Here is a 13628-nt window from a genome sequence, read left to right as displayed (position 1 = left end):
TCTAAGAAGAAAACCCAACAGTAAGGCACTTTTCCACTGCTCTCCTATTTAGCATGAGGTTGTTGCCACAGTGGATAGTTCGATACGTCTGACTTAGCACAGATTTTATAGTGGCTGGCCTTCCACCCTCGATACTCTCATTTATCTGTGCTTGGGTCTGGCACTAGGAGCATACAAGCCCGTGAAGTCACTGAGGCTGGGTTCTTGTCTCCTCCCGGTCTCGAACTAGGGTTCTTTCACATTTAAGGAGAATGTATAACCAGACTATAACTAGATGGCAACCACTTGGGTCGAATCCGTGAGTGCAAAGAGACACGTGTGGACATGTTACACTCATCGGTGGAGACTTACTGCAACATGTAGCAAAGTATTTGCAAACCTTCACCAATTTGCCTGAGAGTGACTGCAGTCGAATACGGCTGACTCTGCAATCATCCATTTTTTTCCAAATTGCAAGGACTCTACTGTCCTAACAGACAGACAACCATTTACACCCAGATTGACACCTTAGCTAATTTAGAAATGCCACGTGATGCATGTGTTTGCACTGTGGGAGAAAGCTGGAGTACCCAGAGAAAACCTACATGTGGAGGGGGACAGCAACAGAGTCAACACAAAAAGTAAATCCCTATTCTGGACCCAGGACCTTCTTGCTGTGATGAGCCAGTACTACACAAGGCTAAAGCACACCATGTAAAGCTTTTCTGGCAGAAAGTCAAGTGGCGTAAAACAAAGAGTGATACAGTTCGATTCTGAAGGTTTGATTTTGAGTAGATGTATACACTCAAGGAGCAATATAACTTCTGACAATCTAAAGCAGTCTGACCTGGTGTTGTTCTTGAACTTGAGGAAGTAATGAAGGCAGTTAATGCAGTGGTGGGGTCCAGGACCCCAACAGCCATTCTCACTGCATTCAGAGTCACAGGGGCCTGGATTCAAATACAGAAAGAAAAAGGGGTTTCAAGTCTTATAGCCTCTTAAAATGATCTATTTTAACTGATTGCACTTCAAAAGTACCCTTAAATCACAAACTACAATACTAATATTTTGACACAACAGCAGGGAAGTAAAAAAAGGCAATGACAAATATGTTACTAAAGGCTGCTATTGTCACCAACCCTGCTGTGGGCGGCAATGGATTTATCACTTACCAGGGTACTCCTCTGGGAATTCCTCATCAAGGTCTGCAAACTGAGGCTTATCTATGTGCCCAGTTGAGTACGGGTGCACAGAGGTGCCATACAGCACCAGTGACCACTCCTTTAGCTTGCCTGAAAAGACAAGATGACATTTATAAAAGTTATCCTAAATAGAGGCATTTCGTTATCTCCTTGCGGTGGGTAAATTGGGGTGTTCTCATATTTATATTGTAGAGTTACTGGTATAATCAGGTCACACTATAAACCCGACTACATTTTTACGCCCTGCATTTTCAGAAACCACCGCGAAACGTTTTAATGATACCCAAGGAAAGCTAGGTAGTTTATATGGCATTACAGTGACTGATGTAACAGCTTTTAAGAACCTACTACTCTTCATCTGAGACAGTAAATTAGTGGGTAATTTCAGTTACAAAATTCACGGCTTCCCGAGCAACATGCATGGCCCTGATGGCACTTTACCTATTCCAGAGAAAGTTAATGGCTCTTCTGCTTCTTCTGTTGCCATAACATAAAAATCAATGTAAAAAAAAAAAAATGAATACAACATGATTCAGTTAAAGAAACTATTCACACTGTCATACCAGGCACTTTCTGGCTGCGAAGTTGTGAAGGTGAGTCATAGATTTCTAGGACCCAGTCGCCAGCTGCCTTCTCTCCCCAGCAGTGGGTGGTCATAAACTCCCAGTTCTTAAAACCCTCCATGGAGTGATCAAACAACCTGTGCATCAGAAGTACACACAGTTACAAACACACAGACACTTATCGGATGAGGAAGTGTTTCAAACACTGCAAATACAAGAGCAAACAATCAGAGCCTTTAATGAGCTATGCGCAGTGTACAGTACTGAGATTTACTAGAGGCTAAGTAAACCTGTGAAAACTCTGAATTCTGATTGGTTGGAAGATGCTGATTCACTTTTTATGAGCAAAAACTGTTGATAAAGTGTTGTAAACATAAACTCAGTGGCCACTTTATTTGTTACACCTTGCTAGTACTGGATTGGACCTTCTTTTGCCATCGTGGCACAGATTCAACAAGCTGTTGGAAACATTCCTTAGAGATATTGGTCCATACTGACTTGATAGCATCACACAGATGCTGCTGATTGGTTGACTGATGTGAATCTCTTGTTCTACCGCATGCCAAAGGTGTCCTGTTGGATTGAGGACCATTGAGGGCATTTGAGTGTAGTTAATACACTGTCACATAGAAGAAACTGGTTCAAGAGGATTTATGCTTTGTGACATTATTCTGTTGTAAGCTGGATAGATGGTACGCTGTGGTCATAAACCAATAGGCATGTGGTGTTTAAATGATGCTCAGTTGGTACCCAGGGGTCCAAAGTTAAGAACCTGAGGTTGAACCATTATTACAAAGCAGAATGATCCATTTGCATTCCAAATTCTGACCCTACTCTAAGTCAAAGAGAAATTGAGACTCATCAGATCAGGCAACATTTTTCCAAATGTTGCCGACCAATCTACTGCTTTCCTATTTTGATCCAGCTTCAATTTCCCATTTTTATCTGACAGTAGTGGCACACAGTGTGGTCTTCTGCTGCTGCAGCCCATATGCATCAAGGTTCAATGTGCTGTACATTCACAGATGCCCTTCTGCATATTATGGTTGTAACGAGCGGTTATTCGAGTTGCTGCTACCTTCCTATGACCTTAGGAAGGCAGTTCTCTCAAAGAGCTCCCACTCACTGGATATTTTCTCTTTTTCAGACCATTCTCTGTAAGCCCTAGAGATGGTTGCGTGGGAAAAATTCCAGATGATCAGATCAGTTTCTGAAATACTCAGACTGCCACAAACAACCATGCTACGGTCAAAGGCACCTTTATTCCCCATTCTGATGTTCAATTTGAACTTCAGCAGGTCGTCTTGCTCTTGTATACATGCCTAAATGCACCCAGTTGTCGCCATTTGATTACCTGATATTCGATATTTGTTTTAACAAGCGGCTGAGCGGGTGTTCCTATTGAAGTGATATATTTGCCACTGTTCAACTGCAGGTAAACTGTAGATGGTAAACACCAAGCTTCAGCTTGAGGTCTTAGAGCCAACAATAACGACCAAAGATGGGATAAAACCATGAATATATTACAGTTAAGTGATGAGGACTGTATGATGGGCTGAGGGTTGCTTTGCTTTTTGAAGGGAGAGCAGCTGTTTTTCACATAAACCACATGATTTTTTTTATTATCTTAACACATTCCCATCTGTTGTCAGTTGATCATATTTTTCCTAAATTAACCAGACAAACTGTGGGGAGTACTCCACAGCAGACCAATGAAAAAGAGGTCTTAGCTGACCTAAAGTCCGGCGATGGTATTAATTTAATAGAAAATAAACAGATATAAGAATTAATAACTGAAGATCAGAAACAGTGTACTTCAGCCCATAGAAGTTGCAGATACTGCTGTTAGGTAAGGAGTTTAATTTGATTTTCATTCATATTCAAATTAATTTTCTTTTTAATAGAAATACTCTGGCACTGGCAGCCCTCATCATCATCACACAAACTTCAAGCTGTTCCTGTCTGTTGTGGCACTCAACTACATGCTCTTTGGTTGTAGTAAGTGGACTTTGGACATATTCAGATAAACATGCAACTATATGAAAGGACGTGGCAGGCATGAGTCAGAAAAACTGGTGGATTGAGCAAGTTTTTTTCTGAAGAGTTTAAATTATACAATTGAGTCCTATAAGATCAACGTAGCTTCAAGCTATCTATATATCTATATATATATATATATATATATATATATCTATCTATCTATCTATCTATCTATCTATCTATCTATCTATCTATCTATCTATCTATCTATCTATCTATCTATCTATCTATCTATCTATCTATCTATCTATCTATCTATCTATCTATCTCTCTCTCTCTCTCTCTCTCTCTCTCTCTCTCTCTCTCTCTCTCTCTCTCTCTCTCTCTCTCTCTCTCTCTCTCTCTCTCTCTCTCTCTCTCTCTCTCTCTCTCTCTCTCTCTCTCTCTCTCTCTCTCTCTCTCTCTCTCTCTCTCTCTCTCTCTCTCTCTCTCTCTCTCTCTCTCTCTCTCTCTCTCTCTCTCTCTCTCTCTCTCTCTCTCTCTCTCTCTCTCTCTCTCTCTCTCTCTCTCTCTCTCTCTCTCTCTCTCTCTCTCTCTCTCTCTCTCTCTCTCTCTCTCTCTCTCTCTCTCTCTCTCTCTCTCTCTCTCTCTCTCTATCTCTCTCTCTCTCTCTATCTCTCTCTCTCTCTCTCTCTCTCTCTCTCTCTATCTATATATATATATATATATATATATATATATATATATATATATATATATATATATGGTTTCAGAAGGAATTGCAATTATTAGGTACCGATGTAGATTTATCGCTAACATATAAACCCCTGTTAGACTCCTCTGTCATGACAATATGCTTTATAAATAAATCCCTAACCCAAATATTAAACAGATTAAGGTCAGCTATTCTTCCTTAGATGGAACGGCACAAACCCGCTGGGCTACCAAAAATTATTCTCAAAGGCGTTGGTTTGGCAATGTATAATATACACATGCATGCATTTTTTAAAAAAAAACTAAATTTAAAAAAAATACATAAAAAGAAAGTGAAAAAAGTGATCTTTTATTTCAAGTTCATGAAGCTGAACCTTTGAAAAAGATCATTCACAGTAGCTTCTGTACCTGTTGGCAAGCAGCTGAGACTTTGTCCCTGAGGGTGAAGTCAGGTTGATTGACAGGTCCCCACGGCGAGGGTGTGTAATCGTGATGCGTACGACCACATGCTCCAGGTAGATCACGTGATGGTTGGGGTTGTCAGTGCATCCTGTCGCCTTGTACACGGACCGAACCACGTGCTCTGGACGGATGGTTCTGGAGGAAAACAGAGTGTAAACATCAAAAGAACCAACATGCTGCAGCACAGTTTAACCACTTTAAGTTTTTCAGAATCAGAAAACTTTGTTATTCCCAGAGGAAATGATGTGGTCACAGCAAGGACAGCAGTGAACAAGTACCACTATCACAAAAAAGCTCCAATAAAAAAATATACACAATATATAAAATAATAATATAAACTTGCAGCTGTGGCGTCTCTCTTACCATACTGACAGTTATTTTCTCTGCAAGGGATGTGCAGGATTTATCTGCCCAATATCACTCTACATGAACTGAGGCATTTTAAACCTTAGACTGTGGCCGTCTCCATAGCGATACGGCTCTAATTGCCATGACACAATTAATGTAATTATAAAGTTTCACTTCACTTCTTTTGATTTAACCTCCGAAAACCAAAGGGCATGCAAAAAAAGAGAGAGAGAAAAAAGTCCATATTAATATTTCTCATTTCTTGAACCTCACTCTGCCAAAGAAACCAAGAACCTGAACACGATAAGAAAGACAAAGAACATTATTTGTTCGGTCTGCTATGCACGGCTCAGCAGCAGAAAGCTCACCGAGCAGCCAACATAAACATCTAATGGCCCCTTGAATAACATCTGTGCTATGATTTAATAGAGCAGCGATACAGCACCAAAACCTGGACGAGTCCACAAGAGGGGACAATGAAAACCATCTTGCCAGCGCAACACTTTGGAGAAAAGGAGTCACACATGGAGCAGCTGAGCCAACTTAACACATCAGCTCACTGCTGCCAATGGATTACATGCAGCGTTTACTCACTGGAAACTAAAACATTACACTTTCTTCAAAACATTACAAAAATGAGTTACTAAAATAATTTCTTGCAGGCTGGAGGGGGTTGAGAGAACAGCCATTGAGTTCTGTTGTTTGATTATATATTGAATAGAATAGAATAGCCTTTATTGTCATTGTACAGAGTACAACGAAATTGGAGTGCCACTCCCTTGGTGCAAGTTTCAATAATAAATATAAATGTAAAATATAAAAAGTACAAAAAAAACAATCGTAAGTACTCAAACAATAGTATGTACAATATATACAGGATAGCAGCATTAATATAATGACAGTATGAATAGCAGCATAATATAATGACAGTGACGGTATGGAATAGGTTCAATTGTTTTTGTGCTTATTTACTACGGTGATAGCTCTGGGAAAGAAGCTATCCCTGAATCTGTTTGTCCTGGTTTTATGTGACCTGTACCGTCGGCCTGACGGTAATAGTTCAAACAGTTGGTTGCTGGGGTGAGAGTGGTCCTTGATGATATTGCCAGCTCTGCTGAGGTACCGAGAGTTTGCAGTGACCTCCAGGCTGGGCAGAGAGCAGCCAGTGATCTTCTGGGCTGTGTTGATGACCCTCTGCAGTACTTTCCTGTCTGCAGCTGAGCACCCTGCATACCATGTTGTTATGCCGTACGTTAGGATGCTCTCTATGGTGGCTCTGTAAAATGTCACCAGCAGCCTCTCCTCCAGGTTGTTCCTCCTGAGCACTCTCAGAAAGTGGAGACGCTGCTGGGCCTTTTTAACCACCGCTGTAGTATTTGCAGTCCAGGAGAGGTCATCAGATATCTGCACGCCCAGAAACCTCATGGAGTGTACCCTCTCCACACAGCTCCCGTGAATGTAAAGTGGGGCCGGGTCTGCTCTGCCCTTCCTGAAGTCCAAGATAAGTTCTTTAGTTGTCGTGGTGTTCAGTTGGAGGTTGTTAACTGAACACCACTCAGTCAGTCTGTTGACCTCATCTCTGTAGTCCGACTCATCCCCCCTTGAGATGAGTCCAACCACTGTGGTGTCATCCGCGAACTTTATGATGGTGTTTGAGAGATGGGTAGGGGAGCAGTCGGATGTGTAGAGCGTAAACAGGAGGGGACTCAAAACACATCCTTGTGGAGACCCGGTGCTGAGTGTGATGGTGCTGGACCGGTGGGGGCCGAGTCTGACAGACTGTGGTCTATTTGTCAGGAAGTCCTTGATCCAGAGGCAGATGGGGGTGGAGAGTCCCAGGTGAGACAGTTTCTGGACCAGGATCTCCGGGATGATATGATTGAATGCTGAGCTGAAGTCCAGAAAGAGCATTCTCACATAGCTTCCTCGGTGCTCCAGGTGACTCAGCGCAGTGTGGAGCGCTATGGTGATGGCGTCCTCGGTGGAACGATTTGTCCTGTAGGCAAATTGGTGGGGGTCCAGAGTGGGAGGCAGACCGGCCCTGATGTGCTGACAGACCAGTCTCTCAAAGCACTTCATCACTACGGGCGTAAGTGCAACAGGCCTGTAGTCATTTGGGCTGGCCACAGCTGTCTTCTTGGCGATGGGGATGATGGTGGAGGTTTTGAGGCAGGGCGGGACGGTGTTTGATGACAAGGAAAGGTTGAAGATTTTAGTGAAGACTCCGGTCAGTTCGTCAGCACATGCTCTGAGAACCTTTCCATATTGGAAACTTTTTTGAAAGATTCAGTTTTAAGCGTTGCAATCACGACCACGACATTTTCTAGTTATGAAGCCATGCGGTACAGATGTTCATCTTTGCCAGTAAAATTGCCCCGAGGCAATTACAAACTAGCCCGTGATATCAAAAGCGATTCCAGGAGCGACACTTCCTCGCATTTGGCTCGATAATTGATTGAGAACAACAGTAACAAAGTGGCTTATTTCATTAATAAAAATAATCAGCTTTGGCTGTTCAGACCGTGTAATTAATGCTGGTCTGCTGATTATTAATTACTGCTAAAAAACATCAATTTGTTGTGACTGATGTGTTTGCAAAAGGCCAACACTGGCCACCAAGATGAAAGTAATGATTTCCGCTGAGAAATGCTGCTTAAATTACCCGAGCTGGTACGTTAAATTAATCTGTCTCACATCGGTTAGAGCGGTGAAGAAAGGAACGACGGCGATTTATAATTAAAAGCAGCACATGAGCAGCACACGTTTTCCTGAATGCGGAGAGGAAAATAATCTACGATAATCTTTCCATTTGTCCCTCATCTCTATCTGAGCGTTTCCATAATGGAAGTCTGAGCAGCTAATTGACGCAAATACTTTTACATAAAGTACAAAACAGAAACAACTGTTGGTGGTGAAGCAGATTAGATGGAGCGAATAACAGTGAACACACTGAATGTCCGTTTTGATGACCATTTGGAAAGCGGTCAGCGGTAACATCTGGGGAGTCTGGAGCCGACAGAACAGCTCTGCTCTATGACACCGCACAGATAGCTGAACCGTGCATGCTGGGACCGAGCAGATGCACGGCTGATTACCACCAGTCTGATTGCACTCGGATCATGCAGTTTTCCTGCTGCATACTCCAAGTGGTGCTGAGATCAGCTGCAGACAGACATTACCAAACGTGGTCAGAGGGGCCAGCCAGAGGGTGTGTGGGAGCACAGCAGTGAGGTGATGACTGCACTTATGTCGCAAGTTGCACTAGAAGCACAGAATACACGCCCAGAGAGATGTGGCAGCAAACTAACTGCACATGTGTGCCTGCTGTCGTCTTTTCTTTATTTTTAAACAAACTCTTGGGTTTATGGAGGAGGTCGTTTCGCTCCTTTTGGGACGAATCCAGATTTGAAAATGTGTCACAGATAAAACTTTTATGATTGTTTTGCCTTCACTTCAGAAGCAAAAAAAACAAAAAACAATACAACGCCTTTTGTTTCTGGTGATTGCTTACTTTCTTCTTATTGTGGCTTAATGGAAGTGTTACTTCTGTTCAAAAACAATGCTTTAATCCCATTCACAGCACATATATTTCTTCATTACCCACCAGTAAGGATTGCTTAACACAACAGCCTCCGACAGGAGTTAGACTTTTACATAAGCCTCATATGGGCTGGCTTGTGCACTGGTGCAGAACAGACAGAATGACAGTGATAATGGTGCAGTCGCTGGCCACTGAGCCTTCAACTGAAAGCAAACCAGTTCGGGGCCCAAGTTCAGCCAGCCTGCCTAACACAGAACAGAGCTCAGGCTTCCAGCTGCATCAAGAATAACAAGTTGTGAAGCCCTGGCTCTCTCTATGCAAGTGTGTGTATGCGTGTGTGTGTACACACACACACACACACATAGTAAAGGTCTTATGTGAGAACCACCCTGCCAGAACTAATGCTTGGCCCCTATCAAGGTACAGCTTGCACAACTGCACTCTGAAACACATGCCAGTGCAAAACACCAGAGAGAGAAAGAAATAAGAAAGAAAATAGAAAGACAGTACAACTGAGAGGGGGGAACAGATTGAAACAAAGAGTGGGGGCGGCAGGGGCTCTCACAACAGCTTACAAAATCTGACTTAGCCAGAATGAAAGCATATTTAATAAGACTTGTTGGTATATGAGGACACTAGATGGGATCAGATTCCTTTGTGTCATAGAAACTGTACATATACATATACTCTTTTAACAAATCACCCTAGCAGTAGACATCCATGATTATTTAATGCAGGAACACCAAGCTTTTAATTTAATTGGCGAAATTTTAAAGCTCTTTTAAAACTGTTGCTACAAAGCTGGATCACTCCAGCTTTGTAGCAACAGTTGGGGGAGGCTGTTTCCCATATCCCGTGCTTCCTTAGGGATCATTTTGGAATACCAACTACGAACATCGCTCATCAGCTTACAGAGTTTAATGATGCTTTTGTGACTGAACGGAGTAAAATTCCTGCAGCCAGGTTCCCAAAGTCTGATCTCGAATCTGCTTCAAGTGTGTTGTCCACATACTTATGACTTATAAGAGATTATGCAACCTGCCTTATGTTTTACCTGATTTGTCGGTCTGCACTCTCCACACAAACATGTTGAGTGGGAACTTGCTTCCATCGCTCCGCCTCCTTCACCATCGCCTCGGCATCCATCAGGCCGAAACCATACAGGTGGCTGACTGCAGGAAACAGCAGAAAGTCACAGGTAGTCAGGCCGATTTATTCGATTGTTTTTGGCTACGAACAGTTTGTCAGAAGAGGGTTACATCTTAAAGCTCCTTAAGAAGATTTTGCGTTTTTAAGCAGCCACAGTACAACATCGGCGTCAACATCCTTTTACAGAATCTGGCCTCACTGGGTAGCACCAGGTTGGACGAAAGAGGGGTTTATTTGAGTCACTGTTGCCTTCCTATCAGGTCAAAGCAGTCTGACCAGTCCTCTCTGACATCAACAAGGTATTTTTACCCAGACAACTACAACTCCCTGGATATTTTCTTTTTTTTGAAGCACTACGCCACATTCAAAGTCACCTAGCTCCTGTTTTTTGTTTTTAAACCATCGGTCAATCTCATAACCAGTCTTCAAATGACCATAATAAAAGGCAAGCGGTTTCATAAAGAAGAGAAGATGACTTTTGAGGTTATGTCTGATGTGTCACAGTAGCACAAAGCTTTCACCAAGTACGGGTGTCTGAAGACAAACAACAAAAAGAAAAAAAAAAAAAAAAAAAAAAAAAAAAGCTCCATTTAAATTGTACGTGCTTCACATAACCATAGCTCCTCAACAATTTTGGTCTAGCGGGAAAATTCAGATGCTTCCTGACAGATGAGAATTAGTCCAGACGCCGCTATAACACTTGGGTGATAAAGGGTTAAATCACCTTGTTCCTCATTGTGATGCTCATTGTGAACTTAAGCAGGTCATCTTAACCACACCTACACCTCAAAACTGAGCATGTGATTGCCTGATTAAATATGTTAATGTGTTCATGAAGAGGTGTGCCTAATATAGTGGCCGATGAGTGTAGTTGCTTTTAGAGTCCTACAATTGTTGCCCGAGAAGAATCAGAACGCGTCAACCAAAGTGAAACTCTATCACGTACGTTTTAAATGCCCCTCTTAGTCAGAAAAGAGTTAGAAAAAAATAAGACTGCTTATATGTACAGCTAATCAAATATGAATTCCTTTCATACTTCCTCACCCCTCCTCCTCTCCTCTGTCACTTGGAAAATCTCCAGGCACACTGGGCCTGCAGCTTGGCTGACCCTTAGTTCTCCCTCTCTTGGTTTCTCTCCAACACACACACAATAATACACACACACACACACACACAGGTACGCACTCAAAGTTACAAAATAGCACCCACCACATGGACCCTGACAGATGGCAGCTGGCAGCGCCGTACTTAAGCAAGCAAGAACAAGACATTTTTGGAAACTTCTCATCAACCGCCTTCAGAATAATCTAATAAAAATATACATTTTCACAATGCAGTAATTGGTTAGTTAAGATAAGATCTGCTGAAAAAGAAATTCCTTACATCATCCTCCTGTGTTCAAACTGATCTGACTTTTCTAACACAGAGCTGTTACGTTTCCTTTTTACCTTTACCGTCAGCTCCACCTGCTAGAGAAACAGCTCAAAGGAAGCTTTATGTGAAAGCTCTACTGGCTCTGTTCTGTGTAACGTTTATTTGTTTGTTTGATATTCTGGCGGTATGAAACGAAGAAGCGCAGATTCCCAGCAGTAAATCAAAAGCCTCAAACAAATATCAAACACTTCTAGGGGGGGGCAAAAAGTCAGCTTTATAAAGACAAATTCCAATTAAGTTAAATCAACTTTATTTCAAAGACGTTTTTTAATGATTATCACCCATCCAGACTTCAAACACCGCTCAGTGAACTTCTTGAAAATTAATTAAAATCAGTCACATAGGACTTGTAACCGATTATTTTTATTGTGTAGAGGCACTGATAAGATATTGAAATTCAATGTGGTTCATGGTTGAGAAAACACTGTGGTAGATGGTCTGAATTCATAAGCAGATATATTTCGATGCTCTCTTTTTGAGCAAGAAGTAAACAGGTTTGGATGCAACAGAGATTCAAGAATTTTACTGCTTTCATTTACGTCTGAGTGAGTGAGTGAGTGAGTGAGTGAGTGAGTGAGTGAGTGTTTACCATTGTAACCAGCAGCATTCGTCTTCCAGTCAGGAGCGCTGAGGTGTCCGGCTCTAGAGGTTTTCACAATGATATGCTGAACGTCTCTCCATGATAGCAGAGGACTAGCAGAGGAAAACACAAATAAAAAGAAATCCATCGATTTATTAACGAAAAAAAGAAGAAGAAACTTTGCTTAGCTGTCCTACACTACCGCTAAATATTTGAACTGCCTTCACAAAAGCAGGAAGTTATCCAGGAATGATAACGTTGATTAGACATTAAAAAAGGCAGAATGGAGATAAAGACAGACAGACAGATCTTTGTTGTGAGAGTTAACAATCAGACATCATCGTGGCGGGGAGGGGAGGAAGAGGCGGCCGTTGGCTAGATGAAAGGAACGTTGGGAAAAACAAATCCAGTACAAAAGGTGAAGCGGGTTAAAAAAAACAAAGCAGAAAGACGAAATGTAGGTAAAGAAAAATGAATATACAGTAGGTGGAAAATTACTGAGAGAGAAAATTACAGAGGGCGTAGATGGAGGGCGTAGATGCTTGTTCCGTCTCTAGTTTCTTAGATCTCACGTGAGATCCATTACAGGATGGCAGCCATGTGTCTCAACTCCTTTGATGTCCAAATGTTACATTAAAGGAAAAAAAACCAGGAAGAAGTGGGTCACCAAGTTTCCTGGGATTCCCTTCCATCTCATATGCTGGCCAGATGCTCTGTTCTCTCCCCTCATGTCACTCCCTCACCATCTGAGACCTCCAGAATTTGCAATTCCCCAAAGCTTTTGACCTAAAACTATGATTTTAGGCTTTCAACCTCACATTTTAGTGTTAGAGCCTAACAAAATAGACCGATATCTGCCCCAATTTCGGGCAGATATAGACAGGAACGAGGCTTGTTGAGTTGCTAGCATTAGAGGAGCTACCTGCGGTCTGTGAAACCTGCTGTACAGAGTTTTGTTTCACCGCCAACTGGCTATGCCTGTGATATATGCCTCCAAGGAGGAAAGCAACACTGATGGTAACCTGTGTTTGTCGCTAATGGCTTACTTATTAGAATGAATGCAAGATAGATTAACTCTTCCTAACGGTTTACCTCGTATACTTATTCATCCTGATAGTGCACCAATCAGGTCAGGCAAACAAAACATTGTGTAACAAACCAGCATAGCAAATAACCAGCAAATAAATAAATAAATAAATATAGATAAAATAAAAAAAAAACAAACAACCAAGCCACAGAGGAGGTGCTAGCGGCTGGTGCTGTGCGACTCAAATGTAAACAAATGACCCCACTGTAGCGCTTGCTAGCTGTGCTCCACATGACAGAAAGAGCAAACAGTGACAAACTGACGCTTGCTTGGTAAAGCAGGACTATAAGCAGTTCGTTAAAAAGCTCCAACATCCCAGGTAGAAAATGTTTGTGGGTTTTATTGTGTGACAATTTTGTTAGAAGTTTGAGCTACTTTAGTTATTGCTAATCATAAGTGTCATGCAGCTGTTTTCATTTCCATGTAAAAACACTACAGTAGACTGCTGCTGGCAGCTTGTTTCAATAGATTCACACTTTAAATGTTGAAGTGTGTCAGTGGTAACAGAAGCTCATTGATAAACATTACTCACATTTATAAAGTTACTGCCTACAAGCTAAAAGCATTGATAAAACATTCACTACATTTT

The 13628-nt window shown here is 41.9% G+C and overlaps 1 protein-coding gene across 2 annotated transcripts in view; it reads right to left on the bottom strand.

Annotated features, from left to right (window-relative positions):
- Nucleotides 1-13628, bottom strand: part of pcsk5b (proprotein convertase subtilisin/kexin type 5b) — an 88441-nt gene that overhangs the window by 29768 nt on the left and 45045 nt on the right. For both annotated transcript variants that reach the window (XM_085425646.1, XM_085425644.1), the window contains exons 10-15: nt 11962-12065; nt 9844-9961; nt 4847-5035; nt 1745-1881; nt 1152-1271; nt 827-929 (exon numbers count right to left, since the gene is read on the bottom strand). In XM_085425646.1, coding sequence (XP_085281772.1) covers nt 827-929; nt 1152-1271; nt 1745-1881; nt 4847-5035; nt 9844-9961; nt 11962-12065 — 771 coding nt within the window. The remainder of the gene's footprint in view (nt 1-826; nt 930-1151; nt 1272-1744; nt 1882-4846; nt 5036-9843; nt 9962-11961; nt 12066-13628) is intronic.

This window comes from Rhamphochromis longiceps, linkage group LG12, assembly GCF_057381845.1.
Source record: "Rhamphochromis longiceps isolate RC_006_pf linkage group LG12, R_longiceps_female_GT1.1, whole genome shotgun sequence".
NCBI lineage: Eukaryota > Metazoa > Chordata > Actinopteri > Cichliformes > Cichlidae > Rhamphochromis > Rhamphochromis longiceps.
This window is presented reverse-complemented; position numbering and strand designations above follow the sequence as displayed.